At 37.5% G+C, this 17,631-nt stretch overlaps 1 protein-coding gene across 2 annotated transcripts in view; it reads right to left on the bottom strand.

Moving 5' to 3' along the window:
- MANBA (mannosidase beta) overlaps positions 1-17,631 on the bottom strand; it is a 105,233-nt gene that overhangs the window by 53,379 nt on the left and 34,223 nt on the right. For both annotated transcript variants that reach the window (XM_019625888.1, XM_019625890.1), the window contains exons 6-7: positions 9,104-9,279; positions 7,310-7,420 (exon numbers count right to left, since the gene is read on the bottom strand). In XM_019625888.1, coding sequence (XP_019481433.1) covers positions 7,310-7,420; positions 9,104-9,279 — 287 coding nt within the window. The remainder of the gene's footprint in view (positions 1-7,309; positions 7,421-9,103; positions 9,280-17,631) is intronic.

Below are 17,631 nucleotides of genomic sequence, written 5' to 3'. Positions count from 1 at the left end.
TAGTAATCAGTCTGTTCAGATTATGTTTCTTCTTGATTCAGCCTTGGAAGATTGTATGCTTCTAGGAATTTATCCATTTCTTCCAGATTGTCTAATTTGTTGGCGTATAGTTGCTCGTATTTTTTAAAAAATTTTTTGTATTTCTGTGGTGTCTTTTGTCACTTCTCTTCATTTCTGATTTTACTAATTTGGGTCGTCTCTCTTTTTCTTGATGAATCTGGCTAAAGGTTTGTCAATTTTGTTTATCTTTTTCAAACAACCAGCTCTTGGTTTCATTAATCTTTTGTATTGTTTTTGTGGTCTCTATTTCATTTATTTCCACTCTGATCTTTATTATTCCTCTTTTGTACTCCCTTAGGGTTTATTTTGCTGTTCTTTTTCCAGTTCCCTTAGGTGTAAAGATAGACTGCTGATTTGAGATTTTTCTTATTTCTTTAGGTATGCCTGCATTGCTATGAATTTCCCTCTTAGGACTGCTTTATCTGCATCCCATAGATTTGGGGTCATTGTGTTTTCATTTTTGTTTGTCTCAAGGTATCTTGACTTCTTTCTTGATCTCACTGTTGACTCATGCATTATTTAGTAGCATATTATTCAGCCTCCATGTGTTTTGTGTGTTTTCCAGTTTTCTTGTTCTAACTGATTTCTAGTTTCATAGCACTGTGGTCAGAGAAGATGCTTGATATGACTTAAATCTTCTGAAATTTACTGAGACTTGTTTTGTGGCCTAGCACGTGGTCTATCTTGGAAAATGTTCCCTGTGTGCTTGAAAAGAATGTATATTCTTCTGCTTTGGGGTGAAATGCTCTAAAAATATCTATTAAATACAATTGGTCTAACATTTCATTGAAGGCCACTGTTTCTGTATTGATTTTCTGTGTGGAGGATCTGACCATTGGTGTCAGTGGGGTGCTGAAGTCCCGTACTATGATTATGTTATTGTTGGTATCTGTCTTTATGTCAGTCAATATTTGTTTTATATATTTAGATGCTCCTATGTTAGGTCATAGATGTTTTACTAGAGTTATGTCCTCTTGTTGGGTTGGTCCTTTATTATGTAGTGAAAACTGATCTTCTTTGCATATATATGTTCTATAAAAAATATAGCCAGATTTGTCCATCTATCCTTGCATAGTTGATGGAAAACATCTTCAATTAATTTTAATTTAGAAATGTTCTTTAAAATGAAGCCAGGGGCCAGCCAAGTGGCTCAGTTGGTTAAGATCGTGAGCTCTGAGCAACAGAGTCACTGGTTCAATTCCCACATGGGCCAGTGAGCTGTGTCCAAGCTGAGCTCTGCTGAGCTGCCAACAGGAGACAGGATGGCCGCTGGTGAGAGCACATGCTCCTAACAACAAGGTTGGCATTTTGACTCCCACATGGAGTGGTGAGATATGCCCACCTGCAACTAAAATTGAACACAGCACCTTGAGCTAAGCGGCTGCGAGCTGCTGACAGGTGGCCAGATGGTGACTGGAATTGGAGCTGAGCTAGCTGCACCCTCCACAACTAAGATTGAAGGACAACAACTTGCCTGTTCTCCTTCCCCAATTTCCCCATACTGTTCCCCTTCCCCAATTCCCCAATAAAATCTTTTAAAATAAATAAATAAATAAATAAAGCCGAAGATAGACAAATATTTTGGGAAGGTCTTAGACATAAAAATAAGTTTGGCAGAGATTCACAAAAATCCCACTTCACATTAAATTACAAACAATGCAGGAGTACCCAAGCTTTTGTTTCTTTGAGATCCATTGAAACTGCTTACAAATGACTCTGGAGTCAAAAAGTTTCCACTTCTCCAGTACATCTTCTGAAATATCAGAAAAAATGGCTGAGAGTGAACAAGACATCATTTGATTCATTGCTTTAGAACAAGTGTCCAGTTCTTGGTGAAGATGATTGGGGTATTGAACACTGCTATTTTTATTTCTCTGGGTAATGTGAGAATAGCATCTTTTGTTGTTTTTCCTGGCACTCTTCTTCAAAATTTGATTCTTTTGTTCTATATAAATGTCTATTTCCTTACACTTTGTTGTTGCACAGTAAATAGCCTTCATCAAAATTTCTGTGTGCTTATCTTCAAAGAGTTTTAAAGCTTGTTATTTCACTATACATCATTCAAGGTGGATTCCAGCTATTTGTGCATATGTTTGTATCTGATTGACTTCATCTAAAATTCTACACCAGAGAAAAAAATAAAGGTAATTCAGAAGAGAAAAATTGTACCAGCAAAGGACAAAATATGAGTTGATTCACGTGTCCACATTTCTTTGGATCACACAGTACTTCAAAGTTCAGGTTAACTTTTCAAAATTTAGCTTTACTGTGCCCTAGCTTCATAATGAGCATTCCATCTTGTCTAGGAAAGACTTTCTGTGCTTTTTCCAATGCGGAGGTGAGACTAAAAAGAATGAATAAAATTTGTCCAAAGATCCAGAAAACATCACACATGAAGAAATGTTTCCAAAAGAGCAAATTCCACAAGGTTCAAAGAATGATTTCCAGGAGGCAGAAATAAAATCTGGGATTAATCTCTTTGATTTTTGTATGGACTCCAGTGTGAACTAGCCACATATGCAGCACTCTGATACCACTGACCACAACAGAGGTTTATTAAACAACAATCCAGTTGTTTCAAGACATCTTCTGTAAGTTCAGCAGCAATTCTTTCAGAAATATCAGAATGACTTCTTTACTTCAACTCTACCACCTTTTATATGGACATTTCTGATTAACTCACACATCCGATCTCTGTATGAAGCATCTGGAGTGCTAGTATAAAGAATTCCAAGGTATTTTGTTTTTTTAATATCTACCACTACTAAAACACACCACTGAAGTCATATTTTACTTCGATCCTTTCTCCAGTTTTAAAACATTAACAAATTTTCCGAATAAAATTTGAATTCTAAAAAGAATAAATTTAAATTCTAAAGATATTAAAATTAGTAAAATATTTTGTATATGAACTCAAATATGTACTAATCAAACAAAATATTACATATTACACATCCCAGTTCACACTTTTCTCTAAGTATTTTTTTTAAATGAAGACTTTATTTTTTTAGAGCAATTTTGCTTTTTAGAGCAAAAAGGTTCACAGCAGAATTGAGGGGAGGGTACACAAGTGGCCTACCCCCACAATGCATAGCCTCCTCCAGGATCAACAGTCCCCACCACAGTGGTACAGTGGGTATAACTGATGAACCTCCACTGACACATCATCATCACCCAAAGTCTATAGTTGACATTAGGTTCACTCATGGTGTTGTACAGTCTATGGGTTTGGGCACATGTATAATGACATGTATCCATCATTATGGTATCATACAGAGGAGTTACACAGCCCTAAAAGTCCTCTGTGCACCACCTATTTATCCCTTCCTCCTCCCCAGCCCCTGGCAACCACTGATTTTTATTCTCCATAGTTTTGTCTTTTCTGGAATGTCTTATACTTGGAATCACACCATATGTACCCTTTTCAGATTGGCTTCCTTCACTTAGTAATATGCATCTAAGATTCCTCTATGTCTTTTTATGGCTTCATAGCTCATATCTTTATAGTGCTGAATAGTATTCCACTGTCTGAATGGACCACAGTTTACTTATCACTTCGTCTACTAAAGGACATTTTCGTGGCCTCCAAGTTTTAGCAACTAGGAATAAAGCTGCAATAAACATCGAGGTGCAGGTTTTTGTGTGGGCATAAGTTTTCAACTCCTTTGGGTAAATACCAAGCAGTGTGATTGCTGGATACTATGGTTAGTGTATGTGTAATTTTGTAAGCAGCTGTCAAACCATTTTCAAAAGTGGCTGTACCATTTTGCATTCCCACCAGCAATGAATGAGAGTTCTTGTTGCCCCACATCCTCACCAGCATTTGGTGCTGTCAGTGCTCCATATTTTGGCCATTCTAATAGGTACATAGTGCTATCTCTCTGTTGTTTTAGTTTGCATTTATTTCCCTGATGGCATATGATATGGAGCAACTTTTCACATGATTATCTGACATCTGTATGTTTTCTTTGGTGGGGTTTCTGTTAAGGTCTTTGGTCCATTTTTTAATCAGGTTGCTTGTTTTCTTACTGTTGAATTTTAAGAGTCCTTTTGTTTGAGGTGTGTCTTTTGCAAATATTTTCTTCCATCTGTGACTTGTCTTCTCATTCTCTTGACATTGTCATTGGAAGGGCAGAAGTTTTTAATTTTAATGAAGTCTAGCTTATCAATTATTTCTTTCTATTTTAAATTTCGTTTTTAATTAAAATTTATTGGGGTGACAATGGTCAACAAAACCACATAGGTTTCAAGAGTATGATTCTATAATACATCATCTATATATTGCATTATGTGTTCCCACCCAGGGAGTCAGTTCTCCTATCACCATACATTTGACCCCCTTTATTTAAAATTTAAACATAAAAATAAAAACTCCAAGATGTCACATTGAATTAAGTAACTCCTGTTGAATTTCTTCTTTTTTATAATCACTGTGTAATCATTATCTTTAATCTACTTTTAAATACAAGAATGTGTAATAAGAAAGGGAGTGGGGACATGAACTATGTCCAAAACAAGTTTAAATGACTTAATGCTGTTATGAACTTACTTTCAAAATGACTCTATGAAGCTGAGTCTCCATGAACCTATGGACAACTAATAACTAAGAGTTCTCCAAATTTACCTCTATGTACAATATAACATCATTAAAGGGTTAATAAAAATGTGCTAAATAGAAGCCTATATATATATATTATTAAAACTAAAGAATAATCACACACATGGGTAAAACTTAAACCAACAAAAGATAGGGTGGGGGTTATTTTATCACTGACATTGTAAAGAATTGCCAGAACATACTACTAATAAAAAACAGGCCAACCTTTAGTCTACACACAACACAGCCACTTACTGACTATACCCAGGGCTAACTGCTTCCATAGCCCACCCTGGGTAAGCCATTGCTTATAGCCATTTTGGAAATGTTTAATTAAACTGTGACAGGGAGAAAGACGAAAGGATAGTAGATGGGATTGAACAGTGCCCCCTCAAAATTCATGTCACTCAGAAACTCAGAATGTGACCTTATTAAAAATTGGAGTTTTGCAGCTATAATTAGTTAAGTTAAAATGATGTCATCATGGATTAGGGTAAGCCCTAATCCAATGGCTGCTGTCCTTATAAGAAAAGCAGAGAAATACATGAGGAGAAGACCATAAGATGACAGAGGCAGAAACTGGAGTAATGAATGAAAGATAATGAATGAAAAATTATAAAAGATACAAGAAAATTTTCTGAATAAGTTTCTACATCAGAACTCACAAGATGACTAACACAACAACAAACATCTACTAATTTTCAGTTTCAAATTTTAGATGATCAGAGATAAAGAAACCCTAAAAGCTTCCAGAAATAAACAAAAACAGTTCTACACAAGAAAGTAGAAATTAGAATGTAAGTACATTTCAAAACAAAAATACTAAAAGCTAAACTATAATGAAGCAATGTCTTAAAAATTCAAAACGAAGGCCAGCCGAGTGGCTCAGTTGGTTAAGAGCTTGCTCAAGGGTTTGAGCTCTGAGCAACAGTGGTTTGAGTCCGGCCTGTGCTGAGCTGTGCTGAGCTACCAACAGGTGGCAGGATGGCTCAGCTAAAAAAAATTCAGAAGGAAATTATTTCCAAACTAGAATTCTAAACATAGTCACCTACCAAGTAACTGTGAAGACAGACTTTATATATTTGCATATTTACAAATTCTCAAAATGTTATCTCCCACCCACCCATCCTCAGGAATCTATTGAAAAAAGTGTTTCACCAAAATTCAAAAAAGAAAAATAGAAACATGGGTCTAAATAAACAGGGTTCCATGTTTAATCCAGGAGAAAGATGAAGGGAATACCTAAAATTCCTAGAAGATAGATGAAGGTAATTCTTAAAATGATAATAAAAAGAAGTTCCAAGACAACAGATAAGTAGAAGGTCCAGAGAGTAACCAAGCAAAATTTGGGAGATGAGAAAATGGTTCTAGGAGTTTCCAGAAATGACAAAAATTAAAAGAATAATACTAGTAATAATAAACAATGGATAGATTACCTACAATGTATGATTATATTTAAAAGGTATTTCAAGTACATCGGAGAGTTTGTATATAATCTAGAGGAAAGTAAAGGGGAAACAAAGCAACTGGAAACAAGAGGCAATTATTAACTCTAAGGAAAACAGAAAGTTCCACAAGAAAGGAAATACAATTTTAGTATACCATGTGGTTCAGCTTTGAATAGTATTTTCATAATATAATAATATAAACACTGAATACTGAGTTAACAACAACGGCCTTTGACTACATTGGGAAGGCAGGGGAAGGCAAAATGTATACATTGGAGGCCAAGCAGGGGTCATCAGAGAATCATGTAAGAGTGCTATATCCTCCTCCACTAGATTAGAAGTCAATAGATAATATACAAAACTAAAAAATTAGAAAACACCAATAGAAGCATGTTACTTGGGAAAATGAAGATAAACAAGAGAAGAAATACGTAAAAGTTAAAATGTATTGATTCTGAGGAGTGGGAAATATGAATAGGAGGGATTGGGCAATGGATCCTATTTTTCACATAAACCTCCTAGTAATATTTAAGCTTTAAAATTATACATATGTATTACTCTGATATAAAGTACAATTTAAAAACACAGTACGAAAATACAAATAAAATAATAATACTGGGCTTATTGAGGTAAGTTACATAAGCTATATAAATGTCTAATCACTATGTTGTACACCTGAAACTAATATAATGTCGTAGGCCATCTGTAATTGAAAAATTAAAAAACATAAAAAATAATTAAATTACATATACTTGCAATGCAGTAAATTATAATAAAAACAAAAAACAAAAAATGTAAAGTCTGATCCATTTAAAAATATAAATACAGCAAATCCTCGAATAGCATCATTTTGTTCAACGTTGTTTCATTATAATGTTGATGAGATGCAATAGGAACTTAATTCTTGTTTATATCAGTTGCCTCTATGGTAAACCTGATTTCATGATTTGTCATTTGGCTTAAGTTGCACAACCTACTGACATTAAGTGAGGACTTACTGTATATATACTCACACCCAAACACACATACACAGAAACACACACACACAGAAGCTTTTGAATGCCTATACTGTTACTCGTGATTATTTCTGAGTGATGGGGTTATAGGAGTTTTGTTAGTTTCTTATTTTCCTACAAAAATCTGTACTGATATTTCAATAAAAAATACACTTTCTTTCACAAAATATTTTTAAGTATTTGCTTACCTTAGCTGATTTTTTAATCTTTAAGTCTTTATCCAGTTTAAAAAGGATCGTCATGTTGTACCCAGTCTGGTTTCCATGTCCATGAGGCCACCAAGTTTCTACAGTAATATTCTTTGAAGAAATAATATAAGTCATTCTAAGCAATCTGGAGCAAAATAACATAGTGATTCAGAGCATTATATCAATTTCTCATAGAAATTCCAGGTCCTAAAACAATATAACTCTCCCTCCCTAGATTATGCCAAATTATATCACCCATAGATAATATTTAAAAGTCAACATGCTAGGAATTTAGCATGAATTGGTATACCAAAAGGGAAAGGAAAGAACAGAATAACATGGGTGTTCAAAAAAACAACTCTTGGGGGCCGGCCGAGTGGCACGATGGTTAAGAACTGGCTTGGGATGCCAGAGGGCCCCGGTTCGGATCCCACATATGAGGGTCAGTAACACTGCCCTCTACAGCTAAGATGCTGAACAACAGCTCAACCTGGAGCTGGGCTGCTGTGAGTTGCTGGTGACGGCGTAGGCTGCAGCCCCTATGGCAATGGGTTGCCATGGGCTACCGTATGTAGCCAGCAGCCAGCATGAGCGGCCAGCAGCCACAGTGAGCGGCCGCCCAGAAGCCTGCAACTGATCTGCCTCCCCTGGGAAGAGCGCAATGATGGTGCCAACTTGGGCCAGTGAAGCAACGTCCTCACAACTAGACTGAAGAACAAAATGACCGCAACTTGTCTGTTCCCCTTCCCCCAATTCCCCAATAAAAAATCTTTAAAACAAAAAACAAACAAAAAAAAAAACAACTCTTAGGCCGGCCGAGTGGCTCAGTTGGTTAAGAGCTCGCTCAAGAGTGTGAGCTCCGAGCAACAGCGGTTCAATGCCCGGCCCGAGCTGAGCTGCCGCTGAGCTGCCAACAGGTGGCAGGATGGCTCAGCTAAAAAAAGGATGGAAAAAAAACAACTCTTGAGGGTGACCAGTTAGCTCAGCTGGTTAGAGCGTGGTGGTAATAACACCAAGGTTGCTGGTTCAATCCCCACATGGGCCACTGTGAGCTGCGTCCTCCTTAAAAGAGTCAACTATGCCATTGTAGCATGAAAGCAATGTGTAACCAGTGACCATGGCTGCTCCCAATTAAAAAAAAAAAATTTTTTTTAAATGCTTCCCATTTGTATAGCTAAAGCTCACATTTATTGTACATTCTTAACATTTAGAATTGGACTTCGAGGTTGACTCTTCTTTTAAGCCCAGACCTAGAAATTCTTATGAGTTCTTATTTTATCTGAACAGTTACTGATTGTTAATTTGCTCCATCCTTTTCCATTCTCAATTATCAATTAGAAGAATTTTGAAAAGGTAAAATCCAGCCCACTTATCCCATTGAAGATCATGAGTTTAGAATTAGAACTCTGCATGTAGAATAAACACCAATATTCAAAATAATTTACAAGTACCAAAAATAATCATTGTATTTAAATATAATGCTTAGAATGTATTTTGGATTTAGAAAACTGCAAATACTGCAGAAAAATTAAGATACCATACACCTGGTTTCTTGAGAGGAAAGGATGCCAAATTTAACACGTTCTCCATTTTCTAAATCTCAAAATCTGCAAAAATCATTCCTTAGCTTGCGCACACACACACACACACACACAGAATATATAAGTGGTTAAAAGTGAAGAAGAAAATGGGAATAGGACATTTTTCTTTCACACTCAGACCCTTCTTTCTAACGATTTCTTTTGAACGGTATTGCTTTTCATCTAATGCTTCTCAGGAAGTGCCATCACTCACCTTGTTAATTTTCACAAGTAGCTCAACAATCCTTTTCCCAGGCTGAAGTTCAATGCTGTATGCCTGCTGTGTTTGCAACTTGGGGATTTCTACGATCACTTGACCAGAGACTGGCTTTGAGCTGACAACATCAAAAGAAGACTCTATTTCAAGATTCCATTCCTGGGCATAGGTATCTAAGACATAAAGAGGGAAACAAAGAAATGTATATAAATACATACATATATATAAAATATGCTAAGCATTATCACTGCACTCCTTAGGATTCACTGAAGAAAAGACTGAAGCAGCTTCTAAACGAGTAAATGTTCTGCAAATGCTTTCGCAATAAAAAGTTCAGTGAAAATTCTTTTAATCTTTAGAGTTTCATCCTTCATCCTAAAGAAGAACTAAAATTATATATTTTACATATAATTCTTCTCTAAAAACATTACAATCATAAGTCTTAAAAACTTTATAAATAGAGCACAAATAGAAAATTACAAATGAAAAGATAACATAAATTTTCCAAGATTGACACTCACTTGTTCTTTTTGATAAAGTAAAGAAAAAACACTGAGGATTTTAAGCCATATAATAAGGTATACACTTAGATGTGAAAAAATAAAGATATATTTTAAATGTAGATTACCTAGCCAAGAAATACTTACTGAGAACCTTCTACATGCCGTTTACTTTGCTAAGTGATGGGAATGAAATGGTGACCAGGATAAGCTTGGCCCTGCCCTCATGAGCTAATGGGATATACACATGTGTAAACATGTGATAATACTAGGATGGGAGAAGTAAAAGGTTATTTTGAGAAAATATTCACAGGAAAGAAGAACACCTAACTTACAGGGGGTGAGGGGAGGCAAGAAAAGCAGTATCCAGCTGAGCCCAGAAGGATGCTTTAACTAAGTTCAGAGGAAGATGAAAAGTGTCCTGGGCAGAGCAACAGCAAGTGTGAAGAGCCGTGAGTGAGAATGAGCCTCAACAAGAACCTGAGTGATGGAGGAACTGGTGAGGGTCACAAGCATGACTGAGGCAGTAGGCAGGTCCACTCATGCTGGATCGATCGTGGGACGAGTCTGGCAACTTTACACTAAATCAATGGGAAGCCATTGAAGATTTTTCATTAAAAAGGAAAATGTGATCATTTTAAAAAAAAATTACTAGGGGCCCCAGCACAGTGAAATACCAGGATGCAAATGTAAGAAGCAGAGAGACATGAAATTTCTGTCTGTGCAAAAGGGGATGGAAAGTGCCACTTGGAAAATCCAGAAATGGAGAGGAGGGAAAGAAAAGGAAGAGGGAGCAAGGCTGAAGAGGAAGGTTGTGGGGAGAAAAGAAAGATGAGACAGCTGCCTAAGGAATGGGACTTTGGGAGTGGAGTTGCGGGGAGAGGCAGAATGTTTCAAGAGGATTTTGAACTAGCATTATAAATTATATATGTGCAATATTACCCTTCCTCCATCATCCATTTAATTTCATTGTTTAATATCTCCAAAATTGGATTTGTGTTTTGGTTTGGGTTTTTAAGCAAGACAGTATGCCAAAGCAGGCTTTGGGCAAAAGCAAGGTGGAAAAGCAGACCCCATATTTTTTAGGTGATACAGGAGAAACCAGTGATAAAGTGCCCAAAAGACTGGAGTGCCAGGGTGTCACAGCCACCAATGAAAGTTCTCATTCTTTACTGCCACAGAAAGGAGGTGCTGGTGCACTTAAGTTTGTGTGATTTATGGCAAGAAATAGAGGTCGTACCTTATTTGTAGGAGGAGGCCCTAAGATATTGCTCAGCTGATAACCTTCTCTCATCCCTTCTTCAGAGAGAACAGAAGCCACTAAATAGGTATTGATAACTCTCCAGTTTCATCACCACAAAAGTTTGTAGGCTGATCAATGACTAAAGACTTTATAAATGGCATTCCTCACAAATGTTGAACCACACCACACCTGCTCTAAGGATGATCACACTACATGTCATCACTTGCATCGCACATCAGCTAACAGTATAGGTCAGGGGTCGGCAAGCTTTTGAGACAGAAGAGCCACCAGGGGTCAGCAAACTGCAGCTCGAGAGCCACAGGCTCTGAAATAAAATTGAAAATGAAAATAAAACTATCATGGTTTCATTTATAAAATTTTTAAAGGATATTATTCACATAATGGTGATTATGTAAAAATATATTTATGGCTCTCGAATAATTTTTACATTGTTGTGAGGGACAGGATTGGCTCTTCCAAGGGTCGGCAAACTTTTGAGACGGAACTTACCCAAAGAGCCGCATGTGGCAGTTTGCCAACCCCTGGTATAGATGGATTTGATGCACATTGAAGTAAACCTAATCCTGGGCTTAAGAACTATTTTTACTTATTAAATGATTCATCCTTAGGAACTCTAGTCAGTGAGCCATGAATTAGGTTTGTTCTGATCCAGCCAATTTTGCAGTTTACTTACCTCCAAGTTTTTCTAAGGTACAGGAAATATGTCAAGACAACCACACTTTTGTTAAAGATGCCTTTCTCTTACCAAGGATATACTATGTCTTCTCAATTTTTCCCTTTATGGCATTTTTTTAAGCTCCAATTTGATCCAACGCTGCTTATTTTCTAAAATATGTCTAACTCTTTGACAGCTACAAGACCTTCAGCTACCTATCATATTCCCTCTGGCTCCTCTTAGTTCAAAAAATAATAATAGATAACATTTACCAAGAACTTACTAGGAGCTAAGCATTGTTTTATGCTCTCAACATGTATTAACTTATTTAAGCATCGCAGTATTGCTATAAGGTAAATTCTATTATTATCATCATTTTATTGATGAGGAAACTCAGGCACAGATCAGTTAAGTAACTTTTCCAAGGTCACACAGCTGATAAGTGGCTAAGCTTAGATATGAACCAAGACAGTCTGAAACTAGAGACTATACACTTAACTTCTAAATTACACCAATCTCACCCAAATAATTTCCCCAAAACCACATCTTAGTGGTGTTCCAAATTTTTACAGTGGGGAGCAGGCCTTATTATATAGGGGAGCATTTGTTTTAGTGATATCAAGCTATGGTAAGCATCAAATATGTCTTTTGGCTGAGTCTTCAACCACAATAGCACAGATTCATAAAACTTTTGAACTAGAAGTATGCTGACAGATCACATAGGCTACTTTCTACTGAGTGTTTGGTCCCCTGTAGACCACAGATTGGCAAACTATGGTCCTTGGTCCAAATCTGACCCACATCTTGTGTTTATAAATAAAAAATTTATTGGAACACAGTTACTATGGACTGAATTGTGTCCCATTCCAAAAAAATTAAAAAATCGTATGTTGAAGCCCTAACCCCCAATGTGATTGTTTCCGGAGATGGGGTCTTTAGGAGGTAATTAAGTTTAACAAGGTCATAAGGATGGGGCCCTAACCTGATAGAGTATGGCCTTATAAAAAGAGGAAGATATTTATCTTTCTTTCTTTCTCTCCCCACCCGCCCCTGACCCCCACCCCCATGTGAGGACACAGAGAGAACGGTGGTGGTCATTTGCAAGCCAGGAAGACAGCCCTCACCACAAACTAAATCAGCCAGCACCTTGACCTTCCCAGCTTCCAGAACTGTGAGAAATCAATTTCTGTTGTTGAAGTCCCGTAGTCCACAGCATTTTGTTACGGCCGCCCAAGCAAGCTAAGACAACAGCCACGCTCATGTGTTTACATGTTGTCTCTGGTGGCCTTTGCACTCCAACGGCAGAGTTGTGCAGTACAGGCCATGTGATCCAAAAGCCTAAAATACTTACTATCTGACTGCTTATAGAACAAGTTTGCTGATCCTTAACCTAGAGTATTTTCCCCAAAAGTCATTCTCTCTTTAATATCTATAATGACAAAAATCCCTGCCTCACAAAACAGTCTTCCTTTTTTGCTAGCCTTGACTATGGTCAAGTCATTCTTTACACTGATTTGAAATCCACTTTTCTTTCATTTCCAACCTAAAGATTTTAGCTCTGCCCTCTAGGCAGACACCTCCTATCAACCGATAACCACCAAGTTCAAGCAGGCTTCTTTGCTGCTTCCTATCACCACCGCTGCAGTGGGGAATTAGCTGTTTGTAAGGCACTCAGCGAAAACGACAAATAATGCAATTCCCAAAGGTTGCTGGCAAAATTCCCCAGTTTCCATTGCTTCTACCATGGAAAACTCTAAAGTAAAGCCGTACTCTTTTGGCGCTCATCCTGTTAACTCCTTCGGGTGCCGCTAAATGAAAAAAATTAAGGCTGTGGAATTAAAACCCCAGTATGAAGCTTCACAGGCCTATCATATCATCACTGGATACACAATACCAACATATTTTTGCCTTCTCTTCTTCCAAATGAAGTTCAACCCTTCCTTCCAGAAGCCATGGAGAATTTAAGTAGTTTAGGTTCAAACAGCACATTTAGTCTTAATCAATAAGTTTCCTGGTATTGACTGGTTACATCTTTTCACTTGGTAATTTTAAAATATAGAATCCTATTTCTAGGTAAGGAGAGCTCCCTCTTATAAATTAAGACCCATTTTTAGAACACAGCCTCCTATCCTTTCTCTCCTAGCATTAACGAGTTACCATTTCCTAGAGAATACCTCTCACAGCAGGCCTCCAGAAGTGGAATGCGAGGTCATTTCAAATATGGACAAAGTACTGGGAATGGAGATATTAGAGAAGATTCTTTTTTGCAATTACAGTTGACATTCAATATTATATTTGTTTCAGGTATACAGCATAATGGTTACACATTTATATAACTTATGAAGTGATCCCCCCATAAGTCTAGTACCCACATGGAACCAGACATAGTTATTACAATAATATTGACTATATTCCCTATGCTGTACTTTACATCCCTGTGACTGCTTTGTAACTACCAATTTGTACTTCTTAATCCCTTCACCTTTTTCATCTCACCCCCCAAACCCCCTCTCCTCTGGCAACCAACAGTTTATGCTCTATATCTATGAGTTTGTTTCTGTCATGTTTGTTCATTTATTTTGTTTTTTATATTCCACATATCAGTGAAATCATATGGTATCTGTCCTACTCTGATTTATTTCACTTAGCATAATGCCCTCTAGGTCCATCACAAATGGTAAGATTTCATTCTTTTTTATGGCCAAATAGTATTCCATTATATATATACCATGTCTTCTTTATCCAGTCATCTATTGGTGGACACTTAGATTGCTCCCATGTCTTGGCTATTGTATATGAGATGTCCTTTGTCTCTTGTTATAGCCTTTGTTTTAAATTCCATTTTGTGTGATATAAGTATTACTACCCCAGCTTTTTATTTGTTTCTATTTGCATGAAATATCTTTTTCCATCCTTTTACTTTCAGTCTGTGTGTGTCTTTCAATCTGAAGTGGGTCTCGTGTATGGTCTTATTTTCTTAACCATTCAGCCACCCTATGTCTTTTGATTGGAGCATTTAATCCATTTACATTTAAAGTAATTGTTGATAGGTATGTAGTTATTGCCATTTTGTTATTCATATATTTGATCTTCTCTTTTTTTTCTTCCTCTTAAAGAAATCCCTTTAACATTTCTTGTAATACTGGTTTGGTGGTGAGGAACTCCTTTAGCTTTGTCTTGTGTGGGAAGCTCTCTATCTGTCCTTCAATTCTAAATTATAAACTTGCTGGGTAGAGTAATCTTGGCTGTAGGTCCTTGCTTTTTATCACTTTAAATATTTTGTGCTAATCCCTCCTGGTCTGAGAACTTTCTGTTGAGAAATCAGCTGACAGTCTTATTGGGACTCCACAGTACATAACAAACTGCTTTTTTCTTGCTGCTTTTAAGATTCTTTGTCTTTAACCTAGGGCATTTTAATTATGATATGTCTTGGTGTGAGCCTCTTTGGGTCTTGTTTGGGACTCTGCACTTCCTGGACTTGTATGTCTATTTCCTTCACCAGATTAGGGAGGTTTTCAGTCATTACTTCTTCAAATAGGTTTTCAATTCCTTGCTCTGTCTCCTCTCCTTCTGGTACTCCTATGGTGCTCCTCTGTTGCACTTATGTTGTCCCAGAGGCCCCTTAAACTATCCTCATTCATTTTTTTTTTCCTTTTTCCTGTTCCAATTGGGTGTTTTCTGCTACCTTGTCTTCCAAATCACCAATTTGATGCTTTGTATCATCTAGTATGCTGTTGGTACATCTAACATATTCTTCATTTCAGTTACAATATTCTTTATTTCTGACTGGTTTTTTTCATGGTTTCTATCTCTTTGTGTAAGATCTCACTGACTTCATCTATTCTTCCCCTAACTTCATCGAGCATCCTTATTACCAGTGTTTTGAACTCTATCTGGTAGATTGTTTGCGTTCTAAATTATAGAGCAGCTGCCCTTGAGAACCACCTGAAGACTAGCAGAACAGATTGCAATTAAGCCTCAATAATAAAAGTCTTCATTAAGTCATATGTCTAGCTTCAAGAAAAAGTGGGTTCTCCCATACTTATATCCTCACTAGGTTGTGATGAACTACAATTTACAAACACAGGGAAAATCATGGAATGTTAGAGGTGGAAAAACTTGGCAATCTCCTAGTTACTTTGTAGATGAGGTTTCTGAGGTCCCAATGTAGAACCTATAATAGCTCAAAAGCTCCCAAGCCAGCGGACAAGATGAGGGCCCAGGTTTCCTGACTTCAATGTTCTCTACCTTCCACACACCTCACAGAGGTGCCTACCGAAAAAACAAGACACTAGCAGGTACCCGCTAATTTAAATTTGTATATAAACAATGAGGAAAACCAAAAACAATGGTACTTTTTCCCTTTCAGAGTACCAAGTCCAAATATCAAATACATTCGCTGTGAAACAAAGCATTTGGGGAGGAGGGGGGCTGTAACAACAAAATGTTCTTTTAATAAGAGGATCTTTGTAAAAAAGAAAGAACATGGAAATCTACAATCAGAGAATGTGTCTGACCCGCCATAATTATATGGTGCCACAGTTCCTCCATTTGTCAAAATATCATCTTTGTAACCTAAACTACCTGATGAGGGCATGAGAACAGTGATGTGAGCATTTCTGTCAAACAGTGGAAATGTATTTCTTGAATAATTAGTCTGTAAACCTTGACAAGCACTGTAAATTACACCCCACCCCAAAAGCAAAGATGTTGAATCTACTTAGAGAAACAAAATATACCCAAAGGTCACAGTTAAGAATCCAGGACCACAGCTGGGCAGTTACGAACTAGCAAGGAAATGGAAGAACATTCAGGTCAGCCTGGGGTGGATCTGCAAATGTTGGCAGATTGCTTATGTAAGATAAAAAAGATGCTTCATCTCATTGGGGGGGGAAGCTATTCACAGACAGCTGCCTTGATTAGCTTCTCCCTGCCGAGCTGCTCACAGCTCGTCCTCTCGCCTGCGCCTGCTCGCTTCTTCTTGCGTCTTTAATAGATGATGAAAAGCTGCAGTGAAAAGGCAGTCCTGGGCATGTGAAAAAACAGTAAGGACAACAAGCTGAAATGACCAAGCCACAGAATGTTTAAGTTCAAACGTAGGGTATTTTCCTGCACTCCTGCTAGAATTATAGGACAGACTTCAGCAGTTGCTTTTCAAAGAGCTAACAGCTTGCATTAGCCTGAAAAGCAGGCTCACAGCTCGTTACAACAGCTGTTTTCCCCTTCTTTACCAAGCAGCAAGATCTCCTTGCCTACTCAGCAGGACAAAATCCTCCAAGATGAAATCCAGGTAACACAGACACAAAGCAAAATCCGCGCCCCTCCCCACACACACACACACACACACACAAACCAAGGGTAAATCAGACAGTTCCAGAGAACAAAATCTATTTATGCAACAAGGCAGCTAATCAGAGATTATTCAAGCAACCTACCTACCCATGAAGTTATTTTCAAGGTGTGAAGTGAATACTGTCATTTTATGGGTAAAGTAATCCAATGATGAATGAAAAAGTGATTCAAAATGAATGCATCAAACAAGGCACTAAGCAAGATGGACAAATCTTTGCTCTCCTGTAATATTGTGTTCTCTGTATTAAGCTATAAGCAAAGGGCAGCAATGACCTTCACTACAGGCCTCTGCTGGGCAGGCCAGGGTGAAGCTGAGAGCTAGACTCACTCTTCCAACTCAAGACGAGGTCATCGAGAATGGAGAAGGGGGTGCTTTAGGCTGAAGCAGCAAGTCAGTTTGGATAGTGCAGGGGACGGCAGCATCTCTGAGGCAGAAGTGCCCAAGCACAGCTCAAAGGTCCACAGCTTATCTAAGCCTGAGGAGGATTCCCATGTCAAAACACGTCTCTATAACTTGTTTTTTCTAACTGTGGAGGCAAAAGAGTAAACAATGTAGCATTTCATCAGAACATACTTATTATATATTTGGCCTTAATATGCTTATGTAACCTTATGAAAAGCTCATAAAACTAAACAATTATCCCTGCCTAATTTTAGGGCCTAATGTGAACAATTCACATCAGGTTACAAATATGAAAGATCTAGCATAGATAAGATGATCAATAAATGAATCTCTCTCTCTCTCTCTCTCTCT

This window comes from Hipposideros armiger, unplaced genomic scaffold, assembly GCF_001890085.2.
Source record: "Hipposideros armiger isolate ML-2016 unplaced genomic scaffold, ASM189008v1 scaffold_641, whole genome shotgun sequence".
NCBI classification, from domain to species: domain Eukaryota; kingdom Metazoa; phylum Chordata; class Mammalia; order Chiroptera; family Hipposideridae; genus Hipposideros; species Hipposideros armiger.
The sequence above is the reverse complement of the archived record's forward strand: the minus strand, read 5'-3'. Positions and strand labels throughout refer to the sequence as shown.